Raw genomic sequence first — 16,321 nt, forward strand, 5'->3', positions numbered from 1 at the left:
CATACCACCCCAACAGATCCACAGATGATGCAATCTATATTGCCCTCCACACTTTCCTTTTCCACTTGGACAAAAATAACACCTACGTGAGAATGCTGTTCATTGACAGCTTAGCATTGAACACCATAGTGCCCTCAGAGCTCATCACTAAGCTAAGGTCCTTGGGACAGAAAAACCTCCCTCTGCAACTGGATCCTAGACTTCCCGACAGGCCACCTCCAGTTGGTGAAGGTAGGCAACAACACATCCGCCACGCTGACCCCTCAGGGGTGCATGCTAAGTCCCCTCCTGAACTCCCTGTTGACCCACGACTGCGTGGCCACGCACAACTCCAACATTAAGTTTGCCGACGACGAGACCGCCGCCTACAGGGAGGTCAGAGACCTGGAAGTGTGGTGCCAGGACGACAACCTCTTCCTCAATGTCAGTAAGACCAAAGAGCTGACCGTGAACTACAGGAAACGGAGGGCCGATCCCACACATAGACAGGACTGTAGTAGAGCGGTTTGAGAGCTTCAAGTTTCTTGGTGTCCACATCACTAAGGATCTATCATGGTCCAAACACACCAAGACAGTCGTGAAGAGGGCACGAGAACGCCTCTTTCCCCTCAGGTTGAAAAGATTTGGCATGGGCTTTCAGATCCTCAAGAAGTCCTACAGCTGTACCATCGAGAGCATCTTGACTGGCTGCATCACCGCTTGGTATGGCAAATGCTTGGCATCCGACCGCAAGGCGCTACAGAGGGTAGTACGTATGGACCAGTGTCACTGGGGCCGAAATCCCTGCCATCCAGGACTTCTATACCAGGTGATGTCAAAAGGACAAGAAATGTGTCCAAGACTCCAGCCACCCAAGCTAGACTGTTCTCTCAGCGACCACACGGCAAGCGGTACCAATGCACCAAGTCTGGAACCCACAGAACCCTGAACAGCTTCTACCCCCAAGCCATGAGACTTTGAAACAAGGCTGCTAAATAGCTACCCAGACTACCTCATTGACCATTGTTGCACTAACTCTCTTGCACTGACCACACACACTGGACTCTACCCACACCGACACCCCAATACACACACTACATTCGCACACATGCCTACGGCCACCACACGCTGCTGCTACTGTCGATCCTGTTGCCTAGTCACTTTACCCCTCGCTATATGCATAGCTAACTCAATTACCTCGTACTGCTGCACAGCGACTCGGTGCTTGTTCTCTCTGTATATAGCCATGTTATTTTTACTCTTTATTCATTGTGTATTTATTCCTTGCGTTACTATTTCCATTTTTTTCTCTCTGCATTGTTAGAAATTGACCTATATGTATTTCACTGTTAGTCTACACCCATTGCCTACCCATCTCTGACTAGGTTTCTCCACAGACGGACAGGCCCTCCATATCAGCCTGTCATAACTTTACTGACCTGGTCAACATATCCAGGGAAACCGAGCGTGGTATCAGTCTGTGTAATCAAAGCAGCTCAGTTTGATCACCCTGATCCAATACTAACAGGTCTATCTAGTCCAATCACAAGGCTGCACCCTCTTGTCCACCAATCATCTGCTGGCTCAATGCAACACCCTCCGCCCGACATAAGGGTCACCATGGATCTCTTTCTATGCCACGTAATGTTAAATTCAATAAACTTCACTGTTTTCACCCATTTAAATGGTATTTAGTAAATAGGCCGTCTGTGCTTGTTAAGGTAAATCAGTGTCAGCATCCTCACCAAAAGATGATTGTCTAGATTATGGAACATGTTGCAACAGGAATTTCTTTGTTAAGTTGCAGTTTTCCCTTCAACAAATAGTCTGACATTGTATCAAAGTCTAACTTTGTAAATATGTAATGCTTGACTAGGCCTGACCGAGAAGACAACCACGCCTCAAGAAAACATCCAGTCACATCTCAGTTCACTAGCGGGTGGATGAATACAAAAAACATTGTTTCAAAAACACAGGGTTTATTGGTTTTAACTGCAATCAATAGTTACAAAAAGAAATCAGTTTCATATCAACTCAGAGAAATGACTAGTGAAAAACCATGGCTGGAATACATTCAACAGTTTGACTTTCAGTTAACTTTATTTTACTTTCAGTAATCCTGTTTAACCTCATTCAAAACTTCAAGGAAACATGGAACAAGGAATTTAAAAACAATTTCACCATCTTCCATCGTTTAATAGAGAAGGCCTTAGTTAGCTACCTGGAATGTATTCAAAAAGTAGGCACTTTAACAGCTGGGGCCACGCAAGTACAAAAAACAAGACAACCTCTCCTCAACCCATTTGGTCACAGCTTTTGCTTGTAATAAAAGGGAGTCTTTTTCCTCGAAATCCCTGGTTACTTGTATTACATTAATTGAGACCGTCACATAACTTTAAACCCAGAACTTCACACACTGAATCGGGATGTCCAAGTGAACATGGTGATACTCATCACGTGTTACACCTCTTAGGTTTTAGATACATGAGTCATATTTATGAAATAATCCTGTTTGGTCAACATACGGTACCACGTTGGCCTAATCTCAAAGAATACAACTGCAAAAGGTAATAACATTAAAGTACTGTTACCGTCAGAGAAAACATAAAAACGTGAGGACAGGACAGCTCCGGAATGAGAAGGTGACAATCATGTTTGCTGGAATTGCAGTCCAATAACAGGGAGAACCGAGAACAAACAAAAAGTACACAAATAAATAAAGCAACTTCTTTTTTTCTGTATTTTTTTTTGTTTTAAATTAAGTTTCATTTTGACAACGTGTAGTTGCAAACAAAAGTCATTGTAATACAATATATTAAACTGTGAAAAAAGAAATTGACAAAAATGTCTTCACAATCTTTAGATTAATACCGAAGATCATAATTTAACATAAAGAAAATATATTCTATTGTTCATTATCCAGATAAATACAAAAACAAAATCAACAAAAAAATGCATATGATCACCAATAAATATGTTTTGATAAGTTAAATATGCAGCGATAAGCAAAAACTGTTTGGAAAGTTCTCAAACAAATAATCATAATAACAATAAAAATAATCAAAACCTAGAAAAAGAAGCAGAGAGATGTCATAACATCAGACTACTCCTCAAAGCCAGATTCTGATTCTAAGGGGAAGAAGAAGACTAGGATAGCTTAGAGATCCCATCTCAAGTTGCAGGAAGTATAGAAGAACTGCACCATGGGAATGTTGGAATTCCCCGCTGCCTGCGGAACGGCACAAAGGGCGGTGGGTTGGAGAGGGAGGGGGGCGGTGGGGTGGAGAGGGAGGGACAAAAATAATAACACACAGTCTTAAAGGTTTAATAACCAGTTAGACAATAAAAGACGTCCCTCATCCTTCCTTTCCAGAAACACAACTGTCAGTGACCAACAACAGGATGGGGTGGTTTGTGGTGCAATGATACACTTGCACTGCTACACGTTCAAGAACAAAATCACAGGTGGCACCTGGCAAAACAACAAAAGTCTAACATTCTCATTGTTCATTCGTTTCCTCTCGCGTTTTGACTGAAGACATGGTAGGGTCTGTGGAGGGAGGGGAGTTAGGAGGCAGGTAACAACAAGGGAGACATTTCTGGGGTGATTTGAAAACAAGTCACTGTATCCTTATTCTAACTAGGAAGTAAATGTATATTGATTTGTGGAGGAGAGGGGTCAGGGGATGGTTGTCGAGGGGACAGGGGAGTGCCATTTCCCATTCATTATATCTTTCTGTCCTTTTTTCACGGGCAGCGTGGATAAGATACATTAAATAGCTGCCGTCTAGTCGTCAGAGACGGAGAGGCGGCTGAAGATTGGGAGGCGTCTGTTGGCATCCAGGCTGGGGGATTCTGACCCACTGAGACTGCCCCCCGAGCTGCTCTGGTACCCGTCCTGGTCCGACAGAGAGTCCTGGGGCGGGCTGGACGGAGATGCAAACATCTGGGTGGGGGACTCCGACATGGGCCTGAAGAAGTAGGGGGTGTTGTTCTGGGACGGGGGTGCAGGGGCTTTGGGATCAGTCCCCACGGGGCCTCCGGATCCAAGGCTGGGGCCGAACAGATTGGCCAGCTCCTGACTGGAGTACGTGAAGAGGTTGGAGCTCGGCCACTCAGGCATATCGTCTGGGGAGAACATAGGTGGAGGGGTGACTGAGGTTGGGCTGTCCCCTCCTCTCAGTCCCCCAGAGCTGGGGAACCCTGCGAAGCTGTAGCTGTGCTGCAGACGAGGACGCTCCAACTTATTGGAGAGAGGAGAGTAGGAGGAGCAGGATGAGGGGGAGGGAGGGGGTCCACGGCGCTCCTCTGCATTGTGGATAAAGTGACAGCGAGGACCGTAGGGGCAGAATCCGATTGTGTGGAAGGTACGACACAGCTCTGTCTTGTATTTAGGGTGGCGGCTGAGAGAACGCAGCTCGTGGAAGCCATGGGCGAACTGACACTTGTCGCCGTACTTACAGGCTCCGTTCTCCTCAAACGGCCGGCACAGCTCCGTCTTGTAGCGACTGGAGTTGACCTGGCTCTGCTGCTGGCTCTGGGCTCCTAGGCTGGTAGGACTAGCAGGCCCCAGGCACTGGTGTAGGAGCCGCTCACCCGTCTCGGAGAAAGAGCGGTCCCTCATGCGATTCTCCTTGCTGCTGCTACCACTTCCAATAAAACGCGAGGTGATGGAGCAGGAGGAGTGGTCTATGGTCTTCAGGCTGTTAAGGAACTGGTTCTGGTTGAACTTGGAGCTGGGGTCATGGTTGGGGAGGGTGACAGAGTGGCGTCTCTTGTAGACTGACAGCCCGCAGCCCAGCGAGGGGGTCCCCACAGCCTTCCTGTCCAGCAGGGCTCCGGTGGGGTTGGTGATAGACATGGGGATGTTGGTGGATATCAGATGATGGGGGGCACTCAGTAAGTTGTTGTTGTAATTCAGCATCTTGTCGTTCTGGAAAATTACAGATTTGAAATATTAAGTCTACATTCAATACAAAATAATAAGTTGTTTAACAATTCACGTTAGTCAATAAAGCAATTCTATCCTACAACATATGATAGTGGACACTGAAATTAATTTGATTTCATAAAGGGAGGGAAAACATCTACAAGAAATCCCTGAATGACTACTGTTGACGTTCGTTTTTCTTTAAAACCTCTGGTGATGCAGGCCAATAGAACAGAACTGACAGACTTTTCACACCACTTCGATACAAAGTGATTTTCGTAACCGGTTAAGAGGGCAGTTTTGCTAACCATAACCTCCGTATCCTAACCTGCTACGTTAATTATCCTAAACGGCTACGAAAAAGTAACTTCGGTATCGAAGTGGCGTAAAGTGTTAACCTCGAACAGAACAGCTGGTTTGGCAAGTTGCCCTACAAAGGAATGTACGTGTGAGCGCTGCGAGTCTGGTCTGGTTACAAAGCTGCTGCAGCTCTGAATTTGAAATGAATATGCGAAATGAAAATGTAGTTTGAGGGCACTCAACTGGAAGGCGTAACGTTAGTAGGCTAGTAAGGACGTTATCGTAAAATAACATTTTCAATCAATAATATAGATGTTGATGGCTGGGTAATTGATGAAAGATTACAAAGCGCGTGTTGCCTCTTACACAAGGTTAATTAGTATAACGTTAACTTTATGTAGACCTTTTATGCGCAAAGACCAACTAAATATATTTAATTTCAAAGTGAAAGTTCAGAAGTTGCTAAAAACAAATAATATTTCAATTAAATACAGTAGCTGTCTACAACAATCAATGCATTTAATTCATACAATATATCTAGATATATTGAAGGGCTAAGAAAAATCGAATATAAGTGGCAACTAGTACGTTTCAATAAAATTGATCAAATTACTGCACATCTGAAGTGAATCAGAATCATTAGCTAGCGGTTTCAAAATGTTAACTAGCTGACGTTAGTTTCAGGAACGAGCCTTACTGAACGAATGCAACATCATGGCAAATAAGACGTGATTCATGTAACTAGTTAGCTAACGATTCTAGCATTTAACTTATCCAATGTATCCAACTGCACAATTAAATACGTTTCAATCATTAGAGCCAACTGTTGCCATTGAATTAAATAATTAATTGCAAACCCTCGTGGTTAACACTTGACTACTGTAGTGCAAAAGTAGCAGCAGACTAGCAATTTATCCATTAACAGTCTGACTCACTCTTAATTAATGGATATTAGCAATCAAACAAGGAAACGAACAATAGTCAACCAAGTAAAAATCACGAAACAGCATGCACGTCATGGAACTCACTATCGGGCAAGTTTCCATAACTAGGCAGTTTGCAGGATAAAGTTCTAGTCATGATCATATCAAACCAATGTTACTGCATCACTTTTACAATATTAATCACAACAAAAGCGTACACATGTCAAATGAACCAACCGCAAACTAGCCTCGTGAAATGTCGAATACCACTACTAACGTGCCTCCAATAGCTAATAACGTTGGCTAGCCTAGAAACAAAGCGAGTAGATAACTTCTGTACCTTGTTCATTACTTCGCTGAAGTCGTAGAAAGGCGAAACCACTGCGGTGGTCATCTTGGCTGCGTAGAAAATACAATCTAAAAGTAGTAAAAAATAATATATTTTTATTGAAGTTAGACTACGGTGAATTCTGATTTGTAACCTTATTTTGCCCTAACTAATAGATCACCCCCTCTGCACTGCACCAGCCCAGTACGTTTGCTTTATAATCGCGTGCAGGAGGAGCTTGTCGTGACGGGGCGTTTCTTAGATCGACGCTTTTTTTGAGGGGACGAAACTTACACCAGAACTTTGCAAACTTTCTCGCAGGGCACATTAACAATGTTGCATTGATTTTGCATGGCTGAGGCACCCAACCGTAAATATGATCTACCCTAAAGAAACACAAAGAACAAGCTTAATAGAGCATAACATTATTGTATACAAGTTTTAAAAACAAACTGTAATGCATTATTCTTTTCACTCTCATATATTTCAGTCAGCAGAATGACGAAAACAATTCAACGTATGGGAATCACCCAGGTTGGCACAACGCCAATTAAACAGAGTACTGTGCCAAAATGCAGATTTGCACTTCCAGAAACACTCGTGACTGATCCAATGTAAGTGTTAGTCATCAGCCTAAACCCTTCATTGCATCAGGTAGCCTTCGTCTGGCAACGGTAGGCTTGGCTTACTGACTATTGTTTTTTCAAAGGTGCAGGTTTTCCAAACAAGTCATGTACTAAACCTAGCAGCCTACTTTCCCCATGTTTTTAAATCATAATAAACCACGTACATGTCCTTGCTTATAGGCCTACTTTATTGCAATTTGTGGGTGACTGCAACTTCACAGACTTAGGCAGACAGTCTTGAATTGTTTATGCTCCCTCTCTCTTGCTCTCTCTCTCTCTCTCTCTCCCTACATAGTACCCTCAGGCTCCCTTCTGCTCTCTCTCACACACACACACACACACACACACACACACACACACACACACACACACACACACACACACACACACACACACACACACACACACACACACACACTCTGTCATTAATTGACTCTTAATTGTAGGCTTTCACTGTGAGGGGACTTTCCAATTCTGCTCATGCAGTTTAACCCTTACCTACCTTGCTCAACAATACACACACACACATGTTTTTCTTCACATTTAACCTTTATTTAACTAGGCAGCACCGCACAGCACACATGTAAATCAGCCTGCAGCCTTGGCTCAGTTTACAATGAAATCCTCCTCTTTTACTTGGAATGCACTGACTGCTTGCTCCCTGATGATTGAACAGGACATTTCATTGGAAGTTGTAGCATGGGGAAACATACGCACTGTTCTAACTTCTATTCAGTGCAGATTTAGTGTTTAAGATCTTTATTTGCACCATAGATGTAGGCTACATATACACTATATATACCAAAGTATGTGGACACCCCTTCAAATGAGTGAATTTGTCTTTTTCAGCCACACTCGTTGGCCAGGGACTTTAATGCAGGGAAACTTAAATCAGTTTGACCTCATTTCTATCAGTGTGTTAAATGTGCAACCAGAGGGGGAAAACAATTCTAGACCACCTTTCCTCCTGATTCCTGCTTACAAGCAAAAACTCCAACAGGAAGTACCAGTGACTCAGTCAGTAAGAAAGTGGTCAGATGAAGCAGATGCTAAGCTACAGGACTGTTTTGCTAGCACAAACTGGAATATGTTTCTTGATTCTTCCGATGGCATTGAGGAGTACACCACATCAGTCATTGGCTTTATCAATAAGTGCATTGAGGACGTCGTCCCCACAGTGACTGTACGTACATACCCCAACCAGAAGCCATGGATTATAGGCAACATTCATACTGAGCTAAAGGGTAGAGCTGCCGCTTTCAAGGAGCGTGACTCTAACCCGGGAGCTTATAAGAAATCCCGCTATGCCCTCCGATGAACCATCAAACAGGCAAGCGACAAAGGAGATGATTGTGGACTACAGGAAAAGGAAGACAGAGCACACCCCCATTCTCATCGATGGGGCTGTAGTGGAGCAGGTTGAGAGCTTCAAGTTCCTTGGCGCCCACATCACCAACAAACTAACATGGTCCAAGCACACCAAGACAGTCACGTAGAGGACACAAAACCTATTCCCACTCAGGAGACTGAAAAGATTTGGCATGGGTCCTCAGATCCTCAAAAGGTCTTACAGCTGCACCATCGAGAGCATCCTGACGGGTTGCATCACTGCCTGGTATGGCAACTGCACTACCCTCTGTAGTGCCTCCGACCACAAGGCACTTCAGAGGGTAGTGCATACAGAGGGTAGTGCATACGGCCCAGTATATCACCAGGGCCAAGCTTCCTGCCATCCAGGAACACTATACCAGGCAGTGTCAGAAGAAGGCCCTAAAAATTGACAAAGACTCCAGCCACCCTCGTCATAGACTGTTCTCTCTGCTACCGCATGGCAAGCGATACCAGAGCGCCAAGTCTAGGTCCAAGAGGCTTCTTAAAAGCTTCTTCCCCCAGGCCTTAAGACTCCTGAACAGCCACCTGGACTATTTGCATCACCACCTTCTACGCTGCTGCTACTCTCTGTTATTATCTATGTATACTCACTTTAATAGCTCTACCTACATGTACATGTTATCTCAATTACCTCGACACCGGTGCCCCCGCACATTGGCTCTGTACCGGTACCCCTGTGTAGCCCTGCTATTGTTATTTACTGCTGCTCTTTAATTATTTGTTCTTCTTATCTCTTACTTTTCAATATTGTACTTTAAAAAAATGTATTTTCTTAAAACTGCGTTGTTGGTTAAGGGCTTGTAAGTTAACATTTCACTGCAATGATAACATATGTTGTATTCGACACATGTGACAAATAATATTTGATTTGATTTGACAGGTGTATAAATCGCCTGTCCTTACTACCGAGTTCCAAACTGCCTCTGGAAGCAACGTCAGCACAGGAACTGTTCGTCGGGAGCTTCATTAAATGGGTTTCCATGGCTGAGCGGCCACACACAAGCCTAAGATCACCATGCACAATGCCAAGCGTTGGCTGGAGTAGTGTAAAGCTTGCCACCATTGGACTGGAGAAGTGGAAATGCGCTCTCTGGAGTGATGAATCACGCTTCACCATCTGGCAGTCCAACGAATGAATCTGGGTTTGGCGGATGCCAGGAGAACGCTAAATGCCCCATTGCATAGTGCCACCTGTAAAGATTGGTCAAGGAGGAATAATGGTCTTGGGCTGTTTTTCGTGGTTCTGGCTAGGCCCCTTAGTTCCAGTGAAGGAAAATCTTAACTCTACAGCATACAATGACATTCTAGACGATTCTGTGCTTACAACTTTGTGGCAACAGTTTGGGGAAGGCCCTTTCCTGTTTCAGCATGACAGTGCATGTACAAAGCGAGGTCCATACAGAAATGGTTTGTCCAGATCGGTGTGGAAGAACTTTACTGGCCTGCACCGAGCCCTGACCTCAACCACGTCGAACACCTTTGGGATGAATTGGAACGCCGACTGCGAGCCAGGCCTAAACGCCCAACATCAGTGCCCGACCTCACTAATGCTCTTGTGGCTGAATGAAAGCAAGTCCCTGCAGCAATGTTCCAACATCTAGTGGAAAGCCTTCCCAGAAGAGTGGAGGCTGGGACCAAGTCCATATTAATGCCCATGATTTTGGGATGAGATGTAGTGTATGTTGTAGGGCTTCATCAGTGGGAGTAGGCTACAATATTGTCACCTCGGCAAGCAGTGACCATAGGAATTGTCAAGACAGCACAAACAGGTTTGTAATCAGGCTAATAATATCTAGTAATATTGTAATCTTCTCTCCTTGTTACATCATGTTATTTACAGATAGGTAGGTTATGGGCCTATAACCTGATACCACAGTGATCTCACCAAGTCCAGACACATAACAGGCAGACACAATGAAGATTGGTGTATGTAATAATAACTAGGCAATGTGTAACCTTATATACAGAGGAGAAGGGGAGGAAGGGGTGGGGGGGGGAAGGGAGGAGGAAGGGAGGAGGAGGGGATGGGGATGGGGAGGAAGGGGATGGGGAAGAGGGGAGGAGGAGATGGGGAGGAGGGGATGGGGAGGAAGGGAGGAGGATGGGATGGGGAGGAGGAGGAAGGGAGGAGGGGATGGGGAGGAGGATGAGAGGAGGATGGGATGGGGGGAGGATGAGAGGAGGAAGGGATGGGGAGGAAGGGAGGAGGATGAGAGGAGGATGGGATGGGGAGGAGGAGGAAGGGAGGAGGGGATGGGGAGGAGTTGCTTTGGCAATGTTAACATATGTTTCCCAAGCCAATAAAACCCTTAAATTGAATTGAATTGATTTATAGAGGACGTTTATACTATACAGCACTGCCTGAAGGGAAAGGGGGAGGAGAGAGGATAGGAGTGGAGAGGGCAAACACTTTCACCCCACTTTCCTTTCCTGCTTTCCCTTCTCTCCCCTTCTCTTCCCTTTACCCAGCAGCCATGCAACAGAGGGGGGCGGTGGGGGCTCAGATCTGTTGACGCTTGTTTTCAATTGAATTATCCAATTTGACTTGAGAGATCTGGAGACAAAACATTAACAGACTAAGAGTTCTCTCAGGGACTGGGAGTGGAGGCTCAGGCTGAGGAGGAACTGCAGTTATTTTGGAAATGTAGTGCAGAAGAGGAGTGTGTGTGTATGTGTGTGTGTGTGTGTGTGTGTGTGTGTGTGTGTGTGTGCGTGTGTTTTACAAGGACTGTAAGGCGTTATCTCATCTCATTACCCCCTGGAGTGGTTTTAGCCTACAGACAAACAGGCAGGATGGAATGACAGACAGAGCTGAGGTAAATCACATCTGTCTGCAGTTCGAAGAGCCTCCCTTCCACTGTCCCTGATAGATCTGTGGATCTGATCCATTGTCTCCTGAGGAAGAAGCCTGCGAGTTTGTGTGTAAGGGCTACACTAGATTGTATACTGTATGTGACTTTCTTCCTGGTCATTGGATAAGACACCTGTTTCCTCCCACCACCACAAAGTACCAGTCTGCTCAGTCAGAGGATATCAGATAAGCCCCGGCCCATACACAACCCATACAGCCAACCAGTCGGTACTGGTTTGAAGGCTCACACCAGAACCACAGGCAAGTAAAACAGATCCTCTCTCTCAGTCACTGTTCTACACACACACACACACACACACACACACACACACACACACACACACACACACACACACACACACACACACACACACACACACACACACACACACACACACACACACACACACACACACACACACACACACACACACACACACTTTAACACTCACCACATACGCTACCAGCATTGAGTGTACAAAACATTAGGAACACCTGCTCTTTCCATGACAGACTGACCAGGTGTATCCAGGTAAAGGCTATGATCCCTTATTGATGTCACCTGTTAAATTCAATTCAATCAGTGTTGATGAAGGGGAGGAGACAAGTTAGATCATTATTTTTAAGACTTGAGACAAGTGAGACAAGGATTGTGTATGTGTGCCATTCAGAGGGTGAATGGACAAGACAAAATATTACATTTCCTTTGAACGTGGGTATGGTAGTAGGTGCGAGGTACCCGTTTAAATGTGTGTCAAGAACTGCAACGCTGCTGGGTTTTTCACGCACAACAGCTTCCAGTGTGTATCCATAATGGTCCTCTACCCAAAGGACATGCAGCCGACTTGACACATCTGTGGGAAGCATTGGAGTCAACATGGGCCAACATCTCTGTGGAGCTCTTTCAACACCTTGTAGAGTCCATGCCCTGACAGACTGAGGCTGTTCTGAGGGCAAGAGGGATGCATGTAATTATTAGGAAGATGTTCCTAATGTTTTGTACACCTAGCTACTTCAATTACCTCGTGCATTTGCACATCAACTAGTTACTGTACTCCCTATATATATCCACGTTATATTCTAATCCCTATATATATACATGTTATATTCTACTCCCTATAAAGAGCCATGTTATATTCTACTCCCTATATATAGCCATGTTATTATCTAATCCCTATATATAGCCATGTTATTATCTACTCCCCATATATAGCCATGTTATATTCTACTCCCTATATACAGTGAGGGAAAAAATTACTTGATCCCTTGCTGATTTTGTACGTTTGCCCACTGACAAAGAAATGATCAGTCTATAATTTTGAACAGTGAGAGACAGAATAACAACTAAAAAATCCAGAAAAACGCATGTCAAAAATGTTATAAATTGATTTGCATTTTAATGAGGGAAATAAGTATTTGACCCCTCTGCAAAACATGACTTAGTACTTAGTGGCAAAACCCTTGTTGGCAATCACAGAGGTCAGTTGTTTCTCGTAGTTGGCCACCAGGTTTGCACACATCTCAGGAGGGATTTTGTCCCACTCCTCTTTGCAGATCTTCTCCAAGTCATTAAGGTTTCGAGGCTGACGTTTGGCAACTCGAACCTTCAGCTCCCTCCACAGATTTTCTATGGGATTAAGGTCTGGAGACTGGATAGGCCACTCCAGGACCTTAATGTGCTTCTTCTTGAGCCACTCCTTTGCCTTGGCCGTGTGTTTTGGGCCATTGTCATGCTGGAATACCCATCCACGACCCATTTTCAATGCCCTGGCTGAGGGAAGGAGGTTCTCACCCAAGATTTGATGGTACATGGCCCCGTCCATCGTCCCTTTGATGCGGTGAAGTTGTCTTGTCCCCTTAGCAGAAAAACACCCCCAAAGCATAATGTTTCCACCTCCATGTTTGACAGTGGGGATGGTGTTCTTGGGGTCATAGGCAGCATTCCTCCTCCTCCAAACACGGCAAGTTGAGTTGATGCCAAAGAGCTCCATTTTGGTCTCACCTGACCAAAACACTTTCACCCAGTTGTCCTCTGAATCATTCAGATGTTCATTGGCAAACTTCAGATGGGCATGTATATGTGCTTTCTTGAGCAGGGGGACCTTGCGGGCGTTGCAGGATTTCAGTCCTTCATGGCCTAGTGTGTTACCAATTATTTTCTTGGTGACTATGGTCCCAGCTGCCTTGAGATCATTGACAAGATCCTCCCGTGTAGTTCTGGGCTGATTCCTCATTTCTCATGATCATTGCAACTCCACGAGGTGAGATCTTGCATGGAGCCCCAGGCCGAGGGAGATTGACAGTTCTTTTGTGTTTCTTCCATTTGCGAATAATCGCACCAACTGTTGTCACCTTCTCACCAAGCTGCTTGACGATGGTCTTGTAGCCCATTCCAGCCTTGTGTAGGTCTACAATCTTGTCCCTGACATCCTTGGAGAGCTCTTTGGTCTTGGCCATGGTGGAGAGTTTGGAATCTGATTGATTGCTTCTGTGGACAGGTGTCTTTTATTCAGGTAACAAACTGAGATTAGGAGCAATCCCTTTAAGAGTGTGTTCCTAATCTCAGCTCGTTACCTGTATAGAAGACACCTGGGAGCCAGAAATCTTTCTGATTGAGAGGTGGTCAAACACTTATTTCCCTCATTAAAATGCAAATCAATTTATAACATTTTTGACATGCGTTTATCTGGATTTTTTTGTTGTTATTCTGTCTCTAACTGTTCAAATACACCTACCATTAAAATTATAGACTGGTCATTTCTTTGTCAGTGGGCAAACATACAAAATCAGCAGGGGATCAAATACTTTTTTCCCTCACTGTATAGCCATGTTATATTTTACTCCCTATATGTTTTTGATGTACAGTAACAGTCAAGTTTGGACACCTACTTATTCAAGGTTTTTTTTATTTATTTTTGACTATTTGCTACATTTTTCCATGTTATATTCTACTCCCTATATAAAGCCATGTTATATTCTACTCCCTATATATATCCATGTTATATTGTCACACCCTGACCATAGTTTACTTTGTATATTTCTATGTTGTGGTTGGTCAGGGTGTGATCTGAGTGGGCATTCTATGTTACATGTCTAGTTTGTCTAGTTCTATGTTCGGCCTGATATGGTTCTCAATCAGAGGCAGGTGTTCGTCATTGTCTCTGATTGGGAACCATATTTAGGTAGCCTGGGTTTCACTGTGTGTTTGTGGGTGATTGTTCCTGTCTATGTGTTTTCACCAGATAGGCTGTTTAGGTTTTCGTTACGTTCTTTGTTTTTGTAGTGTTTGTATTGATTCGTGTTTTACGTTTGTTTATTAAAACATGGATCGAAATCTACACGCTGCATTTTGGTCCGACTCTCCTTCTGATATAGAAAACCGTTACAGAATCACCCACCACCAACGGACCAAGCAGCGTGTCAACAGGCAGCAACAGCAGCGTAAAGAGGAATGGACATGGGAGGACGTTATGGACAGCAGGAGTATGGACTATACTACTTGGGAGGAGATCGACAGGTGGGCGGCCGACCCAGGGAGAGTGCCGGAGCCCGCCTGGGATTCGCTGGAGCAGTGCGAGGAAGGTTATCGTAGAATGGAGGCGGTGAAAGCAGAGAGGCGCTGGTATGAGAAGGCAGCACGGCGACGCGGATGGAAGCCCGAGAGGCAGCCCCAAAAATTTCTTGGGGGGGGGGGGGGGGGGGCTAACAGGGAGTATGGCTACGCCAGGTAGGAGACCTGGGCAGACTCCCTGTGCTTACCGGGGGCTAGAGAGACCGGACAGGCACCGTGTTATGCAGTGGTGCGCACGGTGTCTCCAGTGCGGGTGCATAGCCCGGTGCGGTATATTCCAGCTCCGCGTGTCGGCCGGGCTAGATTGAGCGTCGAGCCTAATGCCATGAAGCCGGCTCTACGCAGCTGGTCCCCAGTGCATCTCCTTGGGCCGGCTTACATGGCACCAGCCTTGCGCTCGGTGTCTCCGGTTCGCCTGCATAGCCCAGTGCGGGCTATTCCACCTCCCCGCACTGGCAGGGCGACCGTGAGCATTCAACCAGGTAAGGTTGGGCAGGCTCGGTGCTCAAGAGCTCCAGTGAGCCTGCACGGTCCGGTTTTTCCAGTACCACCTCCACACCCCAGCCCTCCGGTAGCAGCTCCCCGCACCAGGCTTCCTGTGCGTGTCCTCGGCCCAGTACCACCAGTGCCAGCACCACGCATCAGGCCTACAGTGCGCCTCGCCTGTCCAGCGCTGCCAGAGCCTTCCTCCTCTTCAGCGCTGTCGGAGTCTCCCGCCTGTTTAGCGCTGTTAGAGCCTTCCTTCTCTACAGCGCTGCCGGAGTCTCCCGCCTGTTCAGAACTGCCAGTTTGCAAGGAGCTGCCAGTTTGCAAGGAGCTGCCAGTTTGCAAGGAGCTGCCAGTTTGCAAGGAGCTGCCAGTTTGCAAGGAGCTGCCAGTTTGCATAGAGCTGCCAGTCTGCAGGGAGCTGCCAGTCTGCAAGGAGCCGCCAGAGCTGCCAGTCTGCAGGATGCCGCCAAAGCTGCCAGTTTGCAAGGAGCCGCCAGAGCTGCCAGTTTGCAAGGAGCCGCCAGAGCTGCCAGTTTGCAAGGAGCCGCCAGAGCTGCCAGTTTGCAAGGAGCTGCCAGTTTGCAAGGAGCTGCCAGTTTGCAAGGAGCTGCCAGTTTGCAAGGAGCTGCCAGTTTGCAAGGAGCTGCCAGTTTGCATAGAGCTGCCAGTCTGCAGGGAGCTGCCAGTCTGCAAGGAGCCGCCAGAGCTGCCAGTCTGCAGGATGCCGCCAAAGCTGCCAGTTTGCAAGGAGCCGCCAGAGCTGCCAGTTTGCAAGGAGCCGCCAGAGCTGCCAGTTTGCAAGGAGCCGCCAGAGCTGCCAGTTTGCAAGGAGCCGCCAGAGCTGCCAGTTTGCAAGGAGCCGCCAGAGCTGCCAGTTTGCAAGGAGCCGCCAGAGCTGCCAGTTAGCATGGAGCAGCCAGAGCCGCCAGTTA

At 46.1% G+C, this 16,321-nt stretch overlaps 1 protein-coding gene across 1 annotated transcript; it reads right to left on the reverse strand.

The window, feature by feature from the left end:
* Positions 1-1,947: 1,947 nt before the first annotated feature.
* On the reverse strand, positions 1,948-6,668 carry LOC139384212 (mRNA decay activator protein ZFP36L1-like). Its single transcript, XM_071128941.1, has 2 exons — positions 6,473-6,668; positions 1,948-4,912 (listed from the first exon to the last, which is right to left on the reverse strand). The coding sequence occupies exons 1-2, from the start codon at positions 6,524-6,526 to the stop codon at positions 3,767-3,769; spliced, it is 1,200 nt and encodes a 399-aa protein (XP_070985042.1). The 5' UTR covers positions 6,527-6,668; the 3' UTR covers positions 1,948-3,766.
* Between the last annotated feature and the right edge of the window lie 9,653 nt (positions 6,669-16,321).

This window comes from Oncorhynchus clarkii, chromosome 25 (genome assembly GCF_045791955.1).
Source record: "Oncorhynchus clarkii lewisi isolate Uvic-CL-2024 chromosome 25, UVic_Ocla_1.0, whole genome shotgun sequence".
Lineage (NCBI taxonomy): Eukaryota > Metazoa > Chordata > Actinopteri > Salmoniformes > Salmonidae > Oncorhynchus > Oncorhynchus clarkii.